Genomic DNA, 21,183 nt, shown 5'->3' with positions numbered 1-21,183 from the left:
AAAAAAAACAACCCAACAACCTCTGCCCACCTTCTCCTCCCAAGGCAGGCACACCTTCCTTCCCCCTGGTATATGTGGTGCGTGCTGTGTGTGCATGTGTGTGTGGTGTGTCCGTCTGCCTGCCCCAAGCTCTGGGGTGGAGCAAGCAGCCAGACTCGGGCAAAAGGGAGGAGAGACAGAAGTTCTTTCCACAGCCCCTCAGTACACATAAGCTTGGGTGGGGAATGACATGTCCTAAAGACAGGCAGACACGCCCTCTGTCCTAAAACTGCCTGCTGGTATGTGTGTCAGACACCAGGCAAAAGGAGCCTTGCTCTGTCTTCCAAACCCAGAGTTTTCCTAAAAACCACTTGGTATTGAGGCAGAAGGTAGATGGGCCCCCCGCCAGGGTAAAGCAATTGGAGATTGATTCCCTATTGACTGAAAGTCCAAAGGACAATTAAGGGAAGAGACTGGCCCCTGCTTGGGCCCTCTTCGGTGGTGGCTCGGACGGTAAAGAATCTGCCTGCAATGCAGGAGACCCCGGGGTTCAATTCCTGGGTTGGGAAGATCCCCTGGAGAAGAGAATGGCTACCCACTCCAGTATTTTTGCCTGGAGATTTCCACGGACAGAGGAGCCTAGAGGGCTAGGTCCATGGGTTTGCAAAGACTCAGACGTGACTGAACGACTTTCACTTTACTAGGTCCTGCCCAGACCACATATTTCTCATTCTCAAAGTCAGGAGACCTCCTTGACCATATATAAACAGAAAAGCTCCTCGGAGGTCAAAGGGGAATAATGCTAACTAATGCCAGGCTACCGTACATCTTTTCAGTAAAATCCATCTAGGCTGAGAGATGAGCAGGCACACATGGGAGGATCCTGAGATATCCCAAATATGGACTGTGAACCAGGTAAATCCACATGATTGGCCAAAGGGAACTGGGAAGAAATACCCCATAAAAGTAATTCAAACTGTCACGAGGGCACAACTCAGGGACTCTCCCTTTAAGTCTGCCCGTGTATCTATCCACACGTACTGTACTCTTTTTCCTCTTAATAAATACTTTACTTGCTTTGTTACTTTCTGTCTTTGTGGGAATTCTTTTCTGCAAAGCCGAAGGGCCAGTGCCGTTGTCACTGGCCACCGACCTAGTGGCTAGGAACTGGTGCTTTCACCATCGCAACCCAGCCCAATCTCTCACTGGGAACACAAGCCCTGCTCCAAGCCATTGCAGGCCAAGGCCACCCGAGATCAGTGTGGCCATGGCTGGGGGCTCTTTGAGCAGACATATCACCCACAAAAGTTTCCCAGGGGCCAGTTTTTCCCAGAGAGCCCAAGGGAGGAAGGGTGCTGCCTGCCGAGCAGAGCAGACTGGGGGCTGGCCCAGGTTTGGAAGCAGAGAAGGCAAGCTGGGCTTGAAGGGCAGCAGATGGGGTTGGACTTTAGGACTGGAAAGGGGAGCTCAAGAGGTCAGCCAACGGCAGTCCAAGCCTTGGATCTCTGGCTCTTCTCCTGTAGGTAAGGGACAGTGTAGGAACAGTGAAGCAGTGGAATCAGATTTGCACTTTTGAAAGTCTCCTTCAGTTGCAAGAAAGAGATGAACTGGAGGGGCAGGGCTGGGAACAGAATGGGGAGAGGGAGATCCTGAGTGCAGGCCAGAGGAGGGAGGCAAGGCCTGGAGAGAGGCTGCTCCTGAGCAGATCCTTCCCCGCTCCTCCCCCACCAGAGAGAAGCAGGAAGCCAGTGAGGTCACTGGGTGCATCTCCATGGCACTGGAGGGGAGAGGAGGGAATGCAAGGGCTCAGAGAGGTCCCTTGGGGGCTCTGTGGGACCCTCATCGATGCCTATCTTGGCCCTAATCTTCTGGTGGCAATTGACTTGAATTGAATCTCCCAGTGGGCAAGGATTACCTGGGATTGTTTGCTGTCCTCTTGTGTCTGACTGGAAGCTGCCAAGGATGGGACTGCAACACTTGAGGGGGCCTAAAATAGTGGGGAACAGAAGGCTCCTAAGCAGAAGGGCACCAGGAGCTAGGGACCCCCCACCCACGATTCTTCACTCCTGCTCAAAGCCTGCTGCCATGGCCCTCAGGAATGAGCCAGCCTGTGAAGCTGGGGGTGAGGGTGGAGGAACACCTAGAGTGAAGGAAAAAGAAAAACAAGAAGCAGGTTGTATTTAAGGGGCTAGAACCTTTGCCCCTTCCCCTAATGCACAGCCACACTTCAACCCTCCCTGGCTTTTCTCAGCCTCTGCAATGAGATGAAGGCCTGCCAGCCCCCATCACATACTTGTCACACACTCACAAACAGACAAATATGACAAATACATACGCAAAAAGACGTAAGACACAGACATGCCCATATATAATATATACCGACACACAGGCACAGACACAGTCACACAGACGTCCCAAGAGACATACTCACACATGGACTCAGACATATATATATATACACACACACACACACTCACAGGCACACAAAGACACACTCATACACAGAGACACACCAACAGATATACACATTCTTACAGACACATTTGGAGCAGCCAGTGGAGGCTGCTGATTGAATACCTTGCTGGTTTACTGGCCTGGTGCTAACATCAAAAATTGTTTGGTGCTGCACACCCCTCACCCCCAACCTCATTGCAGGGAGCCCTCTAGAGCAGTGGCCCTGACAATAAGGGCCAAAAGTTTAGAAGAGATGATACCTTAGCTGAAGAGCCTTTTAGATGGACAGAGAGGAGGAAAGAAAGTATTCCAGGGAGGGAAAATAGGCCATGTCAAGGTTTGGGGTGGGTGGTGGCAACTGATGCCTAAAGAACTATGGGAGCCTTCTTTGAGGAGGGGGCTGAGGGAGCAAACAAGAGGCCAGCCCCACAGCACAGAGAGACAAGCTAAGAAGCAACCCTTGGCCCCATTCCACCCATGCCAGCCTAAGCCTCTGTGGGGACACACTGGGCAGAAGGAAATGGGTCAGGCCCAGGTCCTACCAGAACCAGGAGGTGTGGGGGCTGGGGCATGGGAAGTTAGCTGCCTTAGAAGGGCCTAGCAACCTGATCTCCACTCTGTCAATGTTCTGTTTGGAGGTCAGGTCCCCAGATCCTCAAGAAAGCATGGGCCAGGACAGAAAGCTAGGTTAGGAAGAAGGCCACGAGCCCTCACACGAAACGGGCTGTGTGCTCCTTGTCGAAGCAGAATGAGTTCTGAGTGCTCCCTTTGCTAGGAGGGGGGACCCAGACTGTGAGAACACTTCCCTCCCTGCCCCAGACTGCAGCAAGGACAGACCTAGGGCCCAGTCTGGGCTGGAAGGCCTGTCCTCACCCTCAGGTTGGCTTCTTTTCTCTGATCCTTCGAGACCAACCTAGGGATCTTGGTGGGGATGTGGTGCGGAGGTAGGTGTCTGGGTGAAGGGGCTCTGAGGGTCTGGGGCAGGGACTGGAGGGGTCTGGGCAGGGCCCTCCCTCTAGGTAGGTGGGCTTTCTAGCTGGCCCATGGTGGCCTTGAGGTGGGCAGAGGGCCCGTCCGCAGCCCGGCTGCAGGAGACCTGGGGGTGTCTGAATTCCTCTACCTCGCCTCCTCAACCTTCTTCCCTCACAGCCCCCCGGGTGGCTAGGAAATGGGAGGCGCAGGAGGGGCGCAGGGAGGGGCTGTGGACTCGAGCCGGGCGGGGCCCCTCGGCGGAGGCCCGCGCTGCCGGCCCCGCCCCGGCCTCGCACATCTGGGCTGGAGCGCTGGCCCACCCGGCGGCGCGGCGGCGCGGCCATCCGGCCTGGGGGAGGGGGAGGGGAAGGGAGAGGGGTCGGGGCGTTGCAGGGCGGAGAGCGGGGCCGAGGCTGGGCGCACGTCGAGGGCTGTGGCCGCAGCGGCAGGGCACGGCCACCCCACCGGCTGCGGGCCCAGCTTCCAGGCGTCTGGACAGAGGTCAGGCTGTCGGGAGGGCAGAGGTGAGTTCTGGGCAGGGCGCCGCTGGGCTCCTAGAGAGAAGGGCGCCAAGATTTGCGGTTTCATCGCGGGCTGGCGGCTGAGACCCCACCACAAACTTCCTGACCCTGGAGAACGGGACTGGGACAGAGCTACAAGCCTCTGTCTCCAGCAGGGCTCTGGGGTTCAGGAAGGCAACTGGGGCAGCGACTGAGGGCTCCCATCCGGGCTTTGGGACCCCACACTGGTGAGAGTGGGGATCGGAGGGGAGGGACAGAGTGGGGCTCGAGAGACTTCTATGTCTGGGCGTCTGCTGTGGGGCTGGGGGCTGCTCCAGGGGAGCAAGTTTGTGGAGGGAGACGGTGCTTAGGCCAGAAGGTGGAGACCCCGGGGTTGAATATGTGTGTACTTTGGGGGCGCCTGCAGGGGGAGTTCCTAGGGCCCCTGGTCGCAAAAGTTCAAGAGTGGCTGGGGTGCCACAGTGCCAGACTGTGCGCTGGCCTCATGAACAGGGACCTCTGGTTTCTCTCTGTGAGGCCAGCTTGGGGGTCCACGTGGAATGGGGTCTGGGCTCCCTGTGGAGGTGGTGGAGGCCGGAGGCAAAAGCTAGCTTGTGTGGGGAAGAGAGACTGGGAGGGAGGAAGCTCTAAAATATGGACTCCTTGTGAGAGTGAAGGCAGCCCTGGATCCCCAGAAGGTAAGAGAGATGCTGAGGGACAGCAGGAGTGGGTGGGAGGGGCTTAGGCCCTGGGCTGTGTGGGACAGAGGTTGTTTGTGAACTGGCTGCTCCCTTGATGGGGACCCATGGAGGTGGGGCAGGATGTATGGAAAGAAAAGCGGAGGACAGGGAGGGGATGCAGGAGGCCTTTTCTGTCGCTCCCTGCCCCAGCCCAGGAGAAGGCAGCTTCCTCACCCCACAGCCTCCCTCTGGTCCCTCACCTTGAGGGCGCCTCTCCAGAGACAGACGGGGGCAGCCCTTTGGGTGCCATTTCTGATCTGTCCCTTGGGCCCAGGTTGGCTCAGTCTCTGGTTTGGGAAAAATGCCTGTGGCTTCTCTTTGTTTGCTGAATGGCAGGATGATGAGAGAGAGCAGTGGATAGGCAGGGTGCAGGGAAAAGGCCTGTGGGGGTATGGAGGTGAGCTGTAAAGTTGGGTGGGCTCTTTGCCTTCATGGGCAGAAGATGGGTACATGTGGAGCCCTGAAATCCAGCAACACCACATGTCCAAGTGCTCTGGTAGGGAATGGGAAGGGAGATAAGGACCCGGCCTCATCACGCCCAACTGAGGAAAAGATCCTTGGAGATTTCTCTCCATTGGACAAAAAGGCCTAGGCTTTTGTAGTCCGGGGAACACTGTGGGATGGGAATCTCTGGTTTCAACTCCCTACTCAGCCACACCCTGTCCTAGTCCCCAGTCAGGCCTATTGGGTCATGGTAAAGCTGAAGATCAGAGGTCAATATGAGGCCAAGGGTTATGGGTCAATCCATGGGTGAGGTTAAAGGACAGACCGGAGGTGGGATTAAGTGTCTGTCTGTGGGTAGGGCAGGGGTCAGGCTGGGGCCAGGGTTTAGCCTGCTCTTGTAGCCAGGAAATGGTTTCTTTCTGTGTAAACCAAACTGCCCCATTCAGTTATTCTCAAACCCATAAGCATCACCAGTCTGAAATTAGTGGACCCCTGGGGCAGGGTTCTACCTCCCCCCATTTCCAGCTGCAGACCCTGCCCAGATGTAGCTTTTGGGAGTAGAGGTTGTCTGAGTCCCATGATCAGCATTCTCCCTGTGTTTCTGGTAAATGGATGTGTATGCATGGTAAGGATGTCCCAAAATGGGCATGTATGCATGCTTGTGTGGCTGCCACCTGCTTCTACCTCCACCTCTCAGAGAATCAGCAGGATCCTCCTTTTTTAACACAAATTGATTCAGGGCTTCCCTCCCTCTCTAAAGAACTCAGAATGACTAGAATAAAAGTCTCAATAAGACCAAATATTCTGACAAGAGAAACTTCACAATCCATATCATGAAGGGAAGGAACACTGCTCACATCTGCCTTTTTATCAACTGCCTTCCGTCCTTGGACTTGATCCTCACAAGCCCCTGCATGATCTGTTTTACAGGAAAGGGCACTGAGGCACGAGAGGCAACAGGATGCTCTCCAGTCAGGTGTCCTTAAGGTGCCTAATAGGCCCTTGTCAGCCCTGAGTATCAGAGCCCTCAGTTTATCACAGGCTCAGAGATAAGAGCTGGGGTAATTATAGAGAATGGTTTGGACAAGGAATCAGCTTAGAATGACAACCCCTGAGTCCTTTTTTCTTGGTTCTTCTAGATTGTTTCTGCTCCAAATACAATATCCTTGGTTGAGAAAATCCATTCATTGAGCAGTGTTTCCCCAGCACTTAGCTGTAGAACCTGGCTGGAAGAAATGTTCAATGTTTTTGCTGATGAATCGAAACAACTTATAAATAGGGCTGCCATCACCTCTCCTGTGGCCTTGATCCAGCCTTTGTTGGTAAATGTTTTTCATTCCGCTCCCCAAGAGGGAGGAAAACCTGATTTGCAGTTTGCCTACTTGTATGGTGTAATCACCATGGCTGATTTCAGGCTATCAATGTGATGTCAATAAATGCAAAATTGAGAAGAGATGCACACAATCAGCTCTTGGGAGCTGGCGGACACAAGCTCAAGTTCCTCTCATTTTAGAAAACAAAATCCTGTCCTCTCCTCCTCAAGCTTTATTTTCTTCCGGTAATAGGCACATCACCTCCTGATCTCAGCTGCACTAGAGGGAAGTGCTAGCTCTGTTCTCTCATCCTCTGCTCCCTCCTTGCCTACCAGACTCCCATCCCACTCCTTCATTCCACCAAAATGCCCTGGGCCTTTAAAACGTTAAATCTGGTGTTTCCAGTCTCATCTAAAAATCTCTGAAGGATCTAGCTTCACGGCCTTCTCTTATCAAGATCTTCATGAAACCATAGCAGGCATCCCTGTCTCCCTGGCCAGCCAACCTTCCTCCTGTCAACCTTTATTCAGAGCTTCTCCTCCCTTCCCTTCCCCCATCCTACTCTCTGCCAAACCTCCTGTGACAATGACTCCAAACACAAATCACCTCGGAATTCTCTCTGACCTCTAGGTCATATGTCACCTGACTCCTTGGTCTTGTTTTCTCGGCAGTTTCAAAAACTGCGCCCGGAACACTGCCCCTTTCCCCCTGCCAGCTTGCCCTGATCCAGCATTCTCCATCTGACCATCCATCTCCTTGCTTGGACCAGTCAGTCCAAGAAGAACACCTTCTTTTTCCTAATCTCCCATGTCCAATCCAGCCAACTTCTGTCAGGCTTGTTGATTTTAACTTCTAACTTAAATGTGTGCACTATGTCTCAAGACACGCAGTCATCATCTGTTGCCTGGAGCACTATTGGCCCCTGTTTTCATATTGTCCTGCTGCAGTCCATACTTCCATGCAGCCAGGTGGGATTTTTAAAACAGATTTAGTCATGCGCCTGTCTCCACTTTGCCACTTCAACCCCTTCAGGATTTGCTCTTGTCCTTCATATAAAACCAGATCTAAAATCGAGTCCACTAGGATCTGCCTGCACAGTAAGCCTAGCCCAACCCTTCTCTCCAGCTTTTCCATGCTACCCTTTCTGCCCTGCTTGTATCCGTCATAGCACCATTTGTAATCTCAGATTCAGGTACATGATTATCTGATTATGAACAATTTCTCCACCAGCCTATGGGCCCCCAGGACAGGAACAGTGTCTCTTTGGGTCACTGATGTCCCACAGCATCTCTCTCTGGCAGAGAGTGGGCACCTGAAAACACTTAGGAGCGTCCTGGTTCCAACAAAGCAACTGTTAAAAAAAGACATTTCTGAGGGACTTCCCTGCAGTCCAGTGGTTAGGACTCCTTGCTTCCACTGCAGCAGGCCCTGGTTCAGTCCCTGCTCGAGGGACTAAAATTCTGCAAGCCAGGTGGTGCAGCCAAAAAAAAGACATTTTTGAGACAAGCTAGGACTGTAGGATTGAGTACTGGATGGGATTAAGGAATTACTATTGATTTTTTTGGACATGATAATGGTGTTGTGGCAATGTCTTTTTAAAAATCCGTATCTGTTGGAGAGACATGTTAAAGAATTTATAGGTCAAGCAACATGATGTCTGGGACTTGCTTCAAAGGACTCCAGCCGAAAGTAAATAAATAATTATTCAGTAAGGGGACAAAGGAGCAAATAAATGCCATTCTGCTTGTCCGTTCTTATTCACAGCCACAGGGCCTACAAAGATGCTGGCTGTCCCGGAGATGGACCTTCAGGGGCTGTACATTGGTAAGACCTGCCCCCTCACCTCCATCTAGGCCCATTGTCCCTGTCACCCCAGCACTCAGATCAACCCTTAGTCTGTCCACATGCCTCTCAGCAGAGGCTCCTGAGAGCCATTCTGTGAATGTGTGTGCACGGGGTGGGTTAGTGCAACAGAACTATGTATGTGAGTGTGTGTGTGTGCGTGTGCATACTCTGCAAGCCTGTTCACGGGACCCCTGAGTGTCTACAAGTATGTGCATGCAGGGCAGGCCTGTGTGCACAGGGCTGTATGGGTGTGCATTTGTTTTGTGCAGGGTGTGTGTGTAGTACGTGTGAGTGTGTGTCCCTGCCTTTCTGCCTAAGGGCAGGTCTCTGGGCACAGGGTCTCAAGTGAGAGTGTGTGTATATCTGCACAGAACTCTGTGCTTGCACGTCTGGCCTGGTCTGGAAGCAGGCTCTGGGTTTTGTGCAGGGGTGGGAGGCCAGGCGGCAGGACAGACACGCCTCAGGAAGTCCACTCACAAAGACCTGGTAGGCTGGGCCTTCCTTCCTGCCTCCCTTCCCAGGCTCAAGCCATAGCAGCTTGGCCCCTCAAGCTAGCGCTAGTGCAGGGCCCAAGCCTGCACTGGCCGGCTAAAAAATAGGGCCTCTGAAAGTGTGACCACCATGTCCTTGCCCCGCCAGCACTGCAAGACAGATGCCAGCCCTGTGCAGGCACTTCCGAGAGTCCCCTTCATGCCCCACCCCTCACATATGTTCCCAGGGTACCCCAAGGCCAGGGTGGCCTGGGACTTGTTAGGGCCCCATGGCTGTGGCTGAGGGAGTAGAGGCCCCAGCCCTGGCTCAGCCTAAAGCTAGACAGGCCTGTTTGATTTGCCAGTGTGTCTAAATGCCAGACCCCACCAATCTCCCTGGCCAGCCTCCTGTCCCCACACACAGATCCCAGGGCAGCCCCAGTGCTCCGCACAGGGGCCTCAGCAAAGCCCAGTGTGGTAGTGATGCGCCACCAGCCCACACCTGGGGTATGTCTAGCCAGACAGGCCCTCCTGCCTCCTGAACTGCTTGAGCCTCCAAGCCAGCTGCATTCAGGGGGCTGCACTGCTTCCTCCCACCAAGGGTCCAGCTCCATCCTGGGCCTGTGAGAGGGTCTCAAGGGGGCCTCCTCCCCACAAATGCTGGCTTCGGGTTTGTGCGTGTTGTGGGGGGAGGGGAGCTTGGAATCTGCCTTCCGCCTGTGGTTAGACACGTCTCGGCTCAGGGCTGCTCAGGGCAGGGCTGGGCCTGTCCATGACCCTTGGGGGCAGAGGGTTGGTAGGAGAGGCAATTCCCCCAGGTCCTGATTAGAACATGAAGCTGAACTTACGGGGAGAGGAGCTGCTCCACCTCCCACTCAAGTCTGTAGTTCCCCCACCTCTTCTGGTTTCTCCATCCTCACCCAGGAGCTCACCTGCCCCTCTCTCCTGCCCTTCTATCTTTGGACTCAGTCCTGCCCACCCCCACAATGCTTCTCTATCTCTCCCCTTCCCCACTATGTCTGATGGGTGCTGAGGAAGACAGTGAGTCCCTAGGTGAAGTATGAGTCACCCCTTAGGAATAGGTCACCTCTAACTGATAACAGGCCCTGAGCCCAGGTATCCCCCACCCCCACCTCAGTCCTGTCCTTCCTACCTTCCCTCCCTAGTCCTTCTTCCCCAGCAGGGTACCCCTCACCTTGGCCTGGCAGTGACTGATGGAGAACCCCCACACCTGGGACCTAGCCACCAGCCCCTTACCCTGATTGTACCAGAGTGATCTGTCCTCTCTTTGCAGGCTCCAGCCCACAGCGGTCTCCAGTGCCCAGCCCACCTGCCTCCCCAAGGACCCAGGAAAGCTGTGGCATTGCCCCTCTCACACCCTCACAGTCTCCAGTAAGCCTAGGGCAGGGTTTGGGGTGGTAGGGGGCTTGGGTGGTGGGGAGGGTCGCACCTGTGTCTAGAAGAGGCTGCAAGTCTGGGCTGGGAGTACCACCATGCCTCCTGCCCCTATACACTCATGTTCTCCCCAGATGGGTTAGCTTTAGGGGACCTTGGACTAGAGGAGTGACAGTTTTACTGAGATGAGCCCCCTCCAGGATGACATCCAGGAACCATTGCAACTAGCCTGCCTGGGCAGGTGTACTTCTGAGCAAATAGTTTTGTAGATCCTCAGAGCACTGGGCCTCCCAGACTTGCTTACCCTCCTGTCAACCACAGCCCCACCTTATTAAAAGATATATCTAGGGAAGAGGAGACACATGGCTAAAAAATAGTTTGGTAACTGCTAGCTTGAAGTATGTAAGACATAACTATCACCCCCAAATTCCCTAAGTCACCCTACCCAGGATGGCCTCACCCTAGTGATCCAACCTGGGTACCCCCTTGTTCTCACGGAACCCAGGCCTAGCCTGGGAGAAGGTAAGGACCACTCTGGGGCACATGCATGGGGTTCTCTTCTCTGCCACAAAACTGGACAGAGTCGGGCTATTTCACTGTGGCCACAAAGAGCAGGAGGGTCTCATATACACAGGTCCATGTGCTATGAAGCTGCTCAGAGCAGCAGAACTGCTTCCAGCTGGGCCCAGGCTGGAAATGATGTAAGATGGGGGTGGGGCTAAGGCAGCCCGGGCAGAAGGGCAGGGAAGTAGGAACTTGAGCTCAAAACTTCATGGAGCTACCTGAGAGGCCTTGGGCTTTCTGAGTAGTTAGCATCTCAAGGGCTCAGCCCAAAGCTTAGGAGGGGAGAGAAATCAGGCAGGAGGTAGGTGGGGGTGGGCCAGGGCTGGTCTGGACCACAGCCAGGGGTGGGGAGGACTTCCACGTAGTCAGCCTAGCCCTCTGGCTGCTCCCTGACTAGGTCTTGCACTTGCAGAAGCCCGAGGCCCGAGGCCCTCAGCAGGCCCCCTTCTCTGTGGTAGTGGCTATCGACTTTGGCACCACATCCAGTGGCTATGCCTTCAGCTTTGCCAATGACCCTGAGGCCATCCACATGATGAGGTGAGAGTGGCTGGACTGGGAGATTGGTTGGGGGGAGTCCTACACCCTGGGAGAGACCTAGTCCCAGAAGTACTGTCACTGAGGAGACATGGGGTCTTCTCGAGAAGCTTTCCAGCCCTAGTCTGGGCTCCCTACTGGGGCAAAAGTTTGGAGGATGGGCCCCAGGTCTGGGCCCTCAGCCCCAGTTGGGGCAGCTCTTTGACCTCTGCAAGAAAATGTTGGGCTTCATTTTTTATTTTAAATTTTTTATTATTTTTTCTGGGCTAGTCATAGGGACACATATGTATGCACAAATACGTGGTTTTAAAATAAAACATACAACTTGCTTTTAAGGTTTCAGCACTATTTTGTAGATGTTTCATGCGAGTAGGGAGAGAGCCACCATTTTCTTTTCATTGTTGCATAGTATTCCACAGTTCGGATGTATCATAATTTATTCATTCTTCTATTGATAGTTTTGAGGAAGTTTTTCCTTCTAAGCTTTCACCATTACAAAAAGTGTTGAATACTCTTCCTTGGAAACTTGTGCTGGAATTTCTATGTGGTAGGTTCCTAGAGGCAGTCTTAGGTTCAACATCTCAAATGAAATACAAAGAAATGAAGGACTAGAGAGGTTAGCTGAATTGACAAGTCACACAGTTGTAATGAAAGAGCTGTTTGAAAAGATCCATTCTGATGAATTTTGTTGAGTTTTGTTTGAACAAAACATTTGTTTGATACCTCCCTTCAGGCCTCAAGACCCTGATCCTTTGAATGTATCTTAGTGAGACTGTAGCCTGTAGGTGGAAGATGCCATAACTCCCAACTCAGACTGGGATGGAGGACCGGCAGGCTTCACCAGGGCCTGGGAGTCTATATGGAAAGACTGCCAAGGGTCACTGCCCCAAAGATACAGGGGACTTGACCTGCATGAATGTGGACTGTCCTTCCCCTTTCCCTGCTCCCTCCACATCCATGTGAGGCCACAAAGGCCCTAGGACCTTAGAGTTCTCTAGCAGCTGAATGGCATCCCAGCTTGTCAGCACACACAGCTGAGGCCACGCTGGGCCTCTTGCTAGGGCTGAGAACATGTGAAGGGATACTGTGGAGATAATAGTCACAGGAGTGAGTGGGGGACATCCTGGCCTCTTCCTAAGCCCTTCCCACTCCCACTAGCCACCAAGCCCCATCATTTCTATCTCCCTAATATCTCTGTAATACTCATCTACTTCTCTCCACCACTGGCACCCCTGAGTTCAGCCCCACCCTCTCTCACTTCAATGGCTGCAATATCCTCCCTGGTTTTCCTTCTTCACCCTCCCTCTCCTCCGCTCTGTTGCTACATGGGGACCAGAGACATTTCTAAAGACAAATATGGTCATGCTTCTTCACTCCCTTAAAACCCACCAAGACAGAATTCTGATGTGACATTTGATACTCCTTAGTTGATCTTAACATTGCTGCTTTGAGCCAACTTATAGCTAGTTCTCCCCACTCTTTGACACCTCTATAAACTTGCACATGCTCTTCCTTCCCCCTGGATTCCTAGTTCCTTCCCCCAAATGGATGCAATGCTAAGCTTGGCCTAGAGGAGTCAGGGCATCAGAAAGGGCAGAGGAATGGGAGGAAGGATTTGCCAGGCCAATGACCTGGGCAGTAAGTTGTGGGTGGAGGTCCAGATGATGACTGCATATAGGGAAGTTTGGAATCTCAGGTTCTGGGGGCCTGTTGATGGTGCAGTCAGCTGGAGTGTAGCTGCTGAGGTGGGCCAGACAGGAATGATCTTAGAGCTTAGCTATGTGGAAGATGGCCTAGAGGAGGGCAACCAGCTGGCTGGGAGAAGGCCTCTGCCAGGGTCCTGGAGAGACATCAGAAGGCCAGACAAGGCAGATGGATGATGGCTTGCTGCTACTTGTTACAAGGACAGGGAGGTGAAGTCAAATGGTGTACTTCATGGGAGGGAGCAGAAGCTGAGGATGTCGGATGGGACACATGGCTCCATGAATAGAGATGATCCCATGAGCAACATTTATGGAGATTTAAGTGGAGGCCAAGCACCATATTCACAAGAACCCTAAAAGGTAGGTACCGTTATTATTCCCATTTTACATATGGAGCCTGGGGAAGCCAAGTGAGCTGCCTGAAATCACACAGCTGGTCCCAGAGCCAGCACCCAACCCCATGAAGGGAAGATTACTGCTGACCACACTGACAGCCTTCTGCCTCCACAGGAAATGGGAAGGTGGGGACCCAGGTGTGGCCCACCAGAAGACCCCTACCTGCCTGCTGCTGACCCCAGAGGGTGCCTTTCACAGCTTTGGCTATACAGCCCGCGATTACTACCACGATCTGGACCCTGAGGAGGCTCGTGACTGGCTCTACTTTGAGAAGTTCAAGATGAAGATCCACAGTACCACCGTGAGTCACATTCTGGCTCAGGGCCCAGCTCCAGCCAGGAAGGCAGGGCTAGGAGGGAAAGCAGGGAAGGAGGCCTCATGGAGGGTGGGCAAAGCTAAAAGGTGAGGGGGGCCTGGAGGCGGAGTTTGAACATAAGGGATGGAGGCATGACCACGGGATATGATAGGGTAAAGAGAAGGGCTGGGGAGAACTGACCTAAGATTAGAGCCAGGGTGGGTCAGTACCAAAGAGGGGAGCACAGGAAATGGGGTTAAATATGAGGTTTTCAGGAAATGGAGAGCTATGGCCTCCTACAGAGTTGCCCTGTGTCCCTGCCAGGATCTCACTTTGAAGACCCAGCTAGAAGCAGTAAACGGAAAGAAAATGCCTGCCCTGGAGGTGTTTGCTCATGCCTTGCGCTTCTTCAAGGAGCATGCCCTTCAGGTGCGCTGTGACCCTATCTCTGCTTACTGGGGTGGACAACCCGCAGGTCCATCCTTTCCCCTTAGCCCATCCACTGAGTAGCCACTGTCAGAAGACAGAGGTCATCTTCTCCAGTCCTCTGCCTTCCTATCTGGTAGAGCCTGCATCAGCTATCTGGTAGCCCTGCATCAGGTGTTGGGGAGGTGGTGGTGGTGGGAAAGGGGATGTTAAGATTCTCCTAAGTCAGCTGGGAAGTTCTTCCTCAGGCCTGATTAGCTCCTCCAGCTCCTATAAAGACACTCCCCTCAGACCAAGCCAGCCCTTTCCTTCACTGCCCCATCCTGCTCCAGGAGCTGAGGGAGCAGTCCCCATCACTGCTGGCGAAGGAGACTGTGCGCTGGGTGTTGACCGTACCTGCCATCTGGAAACAACCAGCCAAGCAGTTCATGCGGGAGGCTGCCTACCTGGTGAGAACATGCAGGCAGAGTTGTGGATGTTGCTCGGAAGGGCCCTGGGCATGGCTCCATAACCCTTCTTCATACACCACCCTTGGGACCACAGAGCCATCATGTAAAGACTGCCAGCCCCACCCTGCTGGGCATTTTGGAGGGTTGTTGCCACCAAGAGAGGGAGTGGGCCTGTAGGAACAGAGAGCTGAGGGTCAAGGGACAGCCCAGGCCAGCTTAACCAGTGTTTTAATGCAGGTTTCCCAGGAGCAGAATTCGAGATGGGAATTCTTGTGCATGTGGTGCATTGAAGGACTGTCAGGTGAAAGGGGAGTGAGGAAAGCAGGACAGGAGAAAGAGCTGAATGGGAATGGGTCTCATCTGGAGTCTAGCCTCAGCCTGATCCCATGGAGAGCTCTGGAGGGAGAATGTACCCTAGTGTTAGCCACAGGGAGGCAAGAGGGGTGGCTTTTTGTCCATCCTTATCAGTCTGTCATTGGTAACTGGTTGGGGTAAGCCCCCCCAAGTGAGGTAGTTCCCAGTCAGTTGAAGCAGTTCTCCAGAGAAGGGGCAATGGGGAGCTGATAGCAGGCAACACTGACAGTAGCTGGGCAGGACGCCAAGAACATCCACTTTAGCCAGCATCAGTATTTGTACCACAGCCCCAACCATTTTAAGTTCTTGAGCAGAGGAAATAAGACTATGAATCTATGAAGGGAGGCGATTTTGGCCAATGTTTGCTGATCTTCCTACCGTAAGAGAGGCCCAAAGTTCTGGAGAAAGGGGGACTGCAGCTCAGGCACACCCCCCCCGCCCCCACCCCCAGTGGAGATGGGAAGGTTGGAGGGGGACTCATTGTTTGATCCTGCCCCTGAAACTGGGGCCTTGGGGGGACACCCTAGGATTTCCAAAAGCAGTCTCATGAATTCCAGTGCACCCACCCCTGGAAGATACCAGAACCCCCAAGCCCCCACAAACATACCTTTTCCTAGGTGTCAGATCCACAGGTGCCCTCACTTGTCTCTGGAAGGAGCTAACCCCAAGGCCAGTGGGCATCCATCCCCCTTTCAGAGACCAGAATGAAAGCATGGCCATGCCCAGCCAGAACAAACGCCCCCACCCCAGTAGCCCCCTGCTGGTTTACCCACCCTGCTTCCTCCCACACTGTTCCCTTACTGTCAGTTCAGAAAGGGCTGGCCCTGGGCAGGAATTCTTGATACCCACCCATCCCCATCCCCCCACCTGGTCAGAATCTGAGGAATCCCACAAAACCATAAAGTACTTCCTATGGGGATCCCCTGTCCTGATGCAAGAAGTAACAGAAAGTGTTTTTCCCCCCTAGCTCGCTTGCCTTGGTGCCTGAAATTTCACTGTTAAGTGTCTTTTCTCCTATATCACATTCCTTGGGAACAAAGTTCTCAAGAGAGTGGGGAATCCCATGGCCACTGTCCATTACCAATGAAGAAAGGGAGTTCAGTAAGCTAAAGGGGACTCCCCCACCATCCCCTCTGATTGATGTCTGGCCATTATACCCCCTAATACACTGTACTGGAGTCTCCACTAACCCCCTCTGCCAGTGGTCAGCTGCTAACCCAGCACTTGTGAAGGGGACCTTCCTGCAGCCCAGGGCCACCTTGGGCAGCCTAGGGCAGATCCCAGGTGCTCTAGATTTTCACTCAGTCTAGGGTCCCTCCTTGCTGGACAACCCCATGGCATCCTTGGCCACAGCCATCCCTCCCACCCCAAGCCTGGTCATAGGGTGGCTCTGAGACAGCTTCAAATCTGTGCAGTATGGAAAGGCCTTGAGAGGCCTAGCGTGGGTGCAGTATAATGGGGAGGAGATAGGAGCCCCACAGTCCTTGGTTGCCTGCCCTGAGGTGCCATTTCAGTGTGATGTCTGGTCCATGATGCTATGCTCCCCAACCCTGCCAACCACCGTCCTCAGGCTGGACTAGTGTCGAGAGAGGATGCAGAGCAATTACTCATCGCCCTGGAGCCTGAGGCTGCCTCTGTCTACTGCCGCAAGCTGCGTCTGCACCAGCTCGTGGATCTGAGTAGCCGAGCTCCGGGCAGAGGGTGCCTGGGCGAGCGCCGCTCCATTGACTCCAGCTTCCGTCAGGGTGAGCCAACCCCGGGGTGCTACCTAGTGGTGGCCTTGGAGGCAGGCACTGAAGACTATACTGTGCCCTAGAGTAGCACTGTCTGAGGACGGTAAGACTCAATCCAACCCTGAATGTGAGGTGGTGGAGGGCTAGGGGTGGTAGGGGTGGTGACAGCCTACCCTAGGAAGAGGTGCTGGGGTTACTGACAAAGGTACTCTGAGCTGAAGGTGGAGGTTTTCAGCTTTCCCTTAAACAGCCACTGAATCAGTTTTCCCTCCCCTCCTGGCATGTCAGCTGTCCCCCCACCCCCACCAGCCCCAGGCTCCTGCTGCTAGGACTAAGCGCTGAGACTGCTGTAGTCAACCTTCTATGATAGGGACAGGTCTCAGGATCTCCCCTCCTCCCCAGTTCCTCTAGACCTTCCTAATTCTGACTTGGCCATGGCCTGAGCCCCTCTATGTTAAGGCAAGGTCTTGCAGCCTCCTGACCTCACTGTTCTGCTGTCCCTCAACACTCAGCCCGAGAGCAGCTTCGAAGATCCCGCCACAGCCGGACATTCCTGGTGGAGTCAGGTGTTGGAGAGCTGTGGGCTGATATGCAAGCAGGTGGGGGAGGGAGGGGAGATGGAGGGATATTCCTTGGGCCCCACGGGATACCAGATACTGAAGGTGGGGAAACATTCCCAGTCAGCTCAAGCCTTTAGGAACCCTGCCCCTTCGAACTCCATCAGCTATACCTAAGCTGGTAGTCCCCCTCACCATCACCTGCACGCCCACCCCCACTCAAAGCCATGCCACTAACCCCCATTCCTCCAGAGGATTCTCTGCAGATGGGAGTTGCAGAACCCTGGAACCCTTTTCCCTCACACCTTGTGCCCCTACCCGGTGACCTAAAGCCCCTTTCAACTGTAACCCCCACAGCCCTGCAGACAGGGCTCAGGACCTGGGGCAGGGCTGAAAGCTGGTTGAGCCTCCAGAGGGTCTAGAGCTAAACTGCCGCAAGTGTGTGCTCATGCTCCCCGCAACAGGAGATCGCTATGTGGTGGCAGACTGTGGGGGAGGCACAGTGGACCTGACTGTGCACCAGCTGGAGCAGCCCCATGGCACCCTCAAGGAGCTCTACAAGGCGTCTGGTGAGTAGCCAGGCAGCGCCCTTGGTACCCAGCGTGCCCTTGCCCTGCCAACACCTCCTGGCAGCGGAATGAGCACTTGCCCTCTTCCTCCTCTGCTGGACGCCAGGTGGCCCCTGTGGCGCTGTGGGCGTGGACCTGGCTTTCGAGCAGCTGCTGGGCCGCATCTTCGGTGAGGACTTCATCACCACCTTCAAAAGGCAACGTCCAGCAGCCTGGGTGGATCTGACTATAGCCTTCGAGGCCCGCAAACGCACTGCAGGTCCACACCGTACAGGGGCGCTCAACATCTCCCTACCGTTCTCCTTCATTGACTTCTACCGTAAGCAGGGAGGCCACAACGTGGAGACGGCCCTGCGCAAGAGCAGGTGAGCGCGGGGACTGCCCCTACAGGGGAAGGTGTGGGACTCAGGAGGCAGTAGGGGATCCACTTGATCTGGCCCAGGCACAAGTCATGCCAGCCCAGGTGGAGGCAGGGGGAGGGGCATGAGTACCCCAGCTGAAATCTGCAGCCCAAACTGAGGCAAGAGAATCTTGAGCCCCCAGGGAAAGGCCAATATCTATCTCCTATTCCCTGCAGCCATACATGCGCACGCACACACACACACACACCTGCCACACACACACACACACCTGCCACACACACACACACACACACCTGCCACACACACACACACACACACCTGCCACACACACACACACACACCTGCCACACACACACACACACACACCTGCCACACACACACACACACACCTGCCACACACACACACACACCTGCCACACACACACACACACACACACACACACACACACACACACACACACACACACACACACACACACACACACACACACACACACACACACACACACACACACACACACACCTGCCAGCCAACGGGTCTGTGTTCCTCTGCTTGAGGCAAAAGGAGGCTCCTCTCCTGGGACCTCATGTCTGGACCTGGAACAGACCTGAGTCTAAAGCCCCTGGAAGTGTGGTTGGCACAATACAGAATGTGCCCAGGTACTTCGGCCTGGAATAGAGGTAGGACCTGGACCCTGACCCATGGGCCTGTGCCTCCTTCACCATCTACAGTGTGAACTTCGTGAAGTGGTCCTCACACGGGATGCTCAGGATGTCTTGTGAGGCCATGAATGAACTCTTTCAGCCCACCGTCAGCGGGATCATCCAGCACATAGGTGAGCGCCTGAGCTTGGGTCATTCATTCACCTTAGCATACACACCCATATGCAAGAATACTTCCCCCTATTAGTACCTGGAAACCTCCCCAAATCCATACACTGGAATGAGACCCAGAATCATCGGGAATACCTGGAGGATGTAGTGCCTTGGGGATTAAGAAATAGGATGATGTAGTCTTGCTAGGTTAAAGAAACTCTAGTGGCTGACTCCCCAAGTAGTATTAGGTCCCCCAAACTGTTATCACAGTGATTTAAATGAGTTTAAGTATCTAGAGAGTGAGCACAATGTCTTGCACACAGTAGGCATTTAATACGTGTAAACTGACACCCTTACTCAAGCCCTCCACAGTGTAGTGGGAAAGCGAGATAGTGTTGAGGAAGCAGAGGCCATGAGGATGGCAGAGTCCCTCATGAAAGTGCTCTATGTTTTTCTTCATCCAATCCAGGCTAAGGTTTTATAGTGAAATGGCTAGTTTCCCGTTGCCCCAGGGATACAGGAGGGCAGAGGGGAAGCGCTGGTGGCTGCGCAGCGGTAGCCTCAGTGGCCCACTCCCCGTCCGTCCCCCTTACCCCCTCCCCCACCCATCCCCGCAGAAGCACTGCTGGAGCGCCCTGAGGTGCAGGGTGTCAAGCTGCTGTTCCTGGTGGGCGGCTTCGCCGAGTCGGCTATGCTGCAGCACGCGGTGCAGGCAGCTCTGGGCGCCCGCGGCCTGCGTGTGGTGGTTCCGCACGACGTAGCCCTCACCATCCTCAAAGGCGCAGTGCTTTTTGGGCAGGCGCCGGGAGTGGTTCGGGTGCGTAGATCGCCGCTCACGTACGGCGTGGGCGTGCTCAACCGCTTCGTGGCTGGTGTTCACCCGCCTGACAAGCTGCTGGTTCGCGACGGTCGCCGCTGGTGCACCGACGTTTTTGAGCGCTTCGTGGCGGCCGAACAATCGGTGGCCCTGGGCGAGGAGGTGCGGCGCAGCTACTGCCCAGCGCGCCCAGGACAGCGGCGAGTGCTCATCAACCTGTACTGCTGCGCCGCGGAGGACGCGCGCTTCATCACCGACCCAGGAGTGCGCAAGTGTGGCGCGCTCAGCCTCGAGCTTGAGCCAGCGGAGGGAGGCCCCAACGCCGCCGGAGCACCCCCCGGCCGCCGCGAGATCCGTGCTGCCATGCAGTTTGGCGACACTGAGATTAAGGTCACCGCCGTTGACGTCAGCACCAATCGCTCTGTGCGCGCCGCCATCGACTTTCTTTCCAATTGAGGGCGCAGTGCCAGCCCTCCTCCCTCGGCCCAAGAGAATTCTTTTGGCCCAGGGCTGGGGCAGATAAATTCACCCTGTTCCCCGCCATCCTGCCCGGGGAGATGAGGTCCCAGGAGGGATGGTAGGGACACATCCAGAAACTCAGGCTTTGGGATTGGGCCTCAGTCCTCTGACTGAAAGGCTGAAGGGCACTTCCAAGGACTGAGGTCAAGGAGACTTAAAAGAGGTTTGCAAAGGCATCCCCACAGGGAGCACGTGGTCCTGAAAGCAGACTGCATCAGAAGGCTTGACCCTTGGTCTGAACTAGGGGTCAGGGTGGGAGTGGGAGGTGAGGGTGGGGGTACAGCTGCAGGCAGGGCAGCCAAGAGGGAGGAGGTTGTGCAGGGCCTGGAGCCGAAGGGCAGAGTGCACTGACTGGCTGGCTCAGCCTGCGTAGGGAGCCAGGCAGGACAAGGACTGAAGCTGACAGGAGAGGGACAGAAGTAGCAGGACCTTCCTGGGTGTGGTACTGACCACCCAAGTGTGCATGTTAATTGTAGAAAGGGCAGTAGCAGGCTATGAAAAGGGTACAGGCGAGGGGGATGTGGGATAACATGCTGAGGGGGGCTTTCCTTTTTACCTGAGAAGGCCCCAGGGGCAGCCTGGGAACGATTCACATAACTATCCGGCCATGGAGAGGGAGGAGGGTAGGGAGGACAGAAAGAGCACTGGTCCCAGCTCTGACATCAACTTAGTGTACCTGCCCTTCTATGACATGGAGCAGTCCCACCTGCCTGAGAACCCTAAGGTGACAATAAAGCTAAAGGTGAAGCCATAGCCTCCTGGTATCTCACAAGGGGGGACTCCATTAGTGGAGTAGTGGAAGGGGGCTGGGTTCTACGAAGGGAGGTTTCCAGCTGTGCATGGAGCTGGGAACTGACTAGAAAGGAGTACTGCTATCTCCCATCAAGCCTTCCAAACAACACCCCATTCCACAAGACCCCTCTGTGGCCTGGGTGGAAGGCCCCTCCCTGTGCAGACTCTGTTGTGTTGGCAGGCCT

General features: G+C 54.6%; 2 protein-coding genes across 6 annotated transcripts in view; one reads left to right on the top strand and one right to left on the bottom strand.

Annotated features, from left to right (window-relative positions):
• The window catches only part of SIGLEC1 (sialic acid binding Ig like lectin 1), a 37,673-nt gene extending 35,707 nt beyond the window's left edge, over positions 1 to 1,966 (bottom strand). The window contains exon 1 of the mRNA XM_081558872.1: positions 1,895 to 1,966. The gene's annotated coding sequence lies outside the window, so the exon portion shown is untranslated. The remainder of the gene's footprint in view (positions 1 to 1,894) is intronic.
• Positions 1,967 to 3,531: 1,565 nt separating this feature from the next.
• On the top strand, positions 3,532 to 20,953 carry HSPA12B (heat shock protein family A (Hsp70) member 12B). 5 transcript variants are annotated; one of them, XM_081558823.1, is made up of 13 exons: positions 3,532 to 3,929; positions 8,167 to 8,226; positions 10,012 to 10,109; positions 11,089 to 11,213; positions 13,424 to 13,610; positions 13,929 to 14,033; positions 14,363 to 14,479; positions 16,404 to 16,578; positions 17,079 to 17,165; positions 17,588 to 17,692; positions 17,799 to 18,057; positions 18,787 to 18,890; positions 19,488 to 20,953. In XM_081558823.1, the coding sequence occupies exons 1-13, from the start codon at positions 3,602 to 3,604 to the stop codon at positions 20,141 to 20,143; spliced, it is 2,406 nt and encodes an 801-aa protein (XP_081414949.1). In that variant the 5' UTR covers positions 3,532 to 3,601; the 3' UTR covers positions 20,144 to 20,953. The 5 variants fall into 5 exon arrangements, with proteins under 5 accessions (XP_081414949.1, XP_081414952.1, XP_081414950.1 ...); XM_081558824.1 differs by having other exon boundaries at positions 3,737 to 3,929; positions 14,366 to 14,479; XM_081558825.1 differs by having other exon boundaries at positions 3,737 to 3,929; positions 17,079 to 17,132.
• Positions 20,954 to 21,183: the final 230 nt, after the last annotated feature.

This window comes from Giraffa tippelskirchi, chromosome 13 (genome assembly GCF_054371585.1).
Source record: "Giraffa tippelskirchi isolate mGirTip1 chromosome 13, T2T-mGirTip1v1.2.pri, whole genome shotgun sequence".
Classification (NCBI taxonomy): Eukaryota; Metazoa; Chordata; class Mammalia; order Artiodactyla; family Giraffidae; genus Giraffa; species Giraffa tippelskirchi.
Note: the sequence above shows the minus strand (reverse complement) of the source record. Positions and strands in the feature narration are given on the sequence as shown.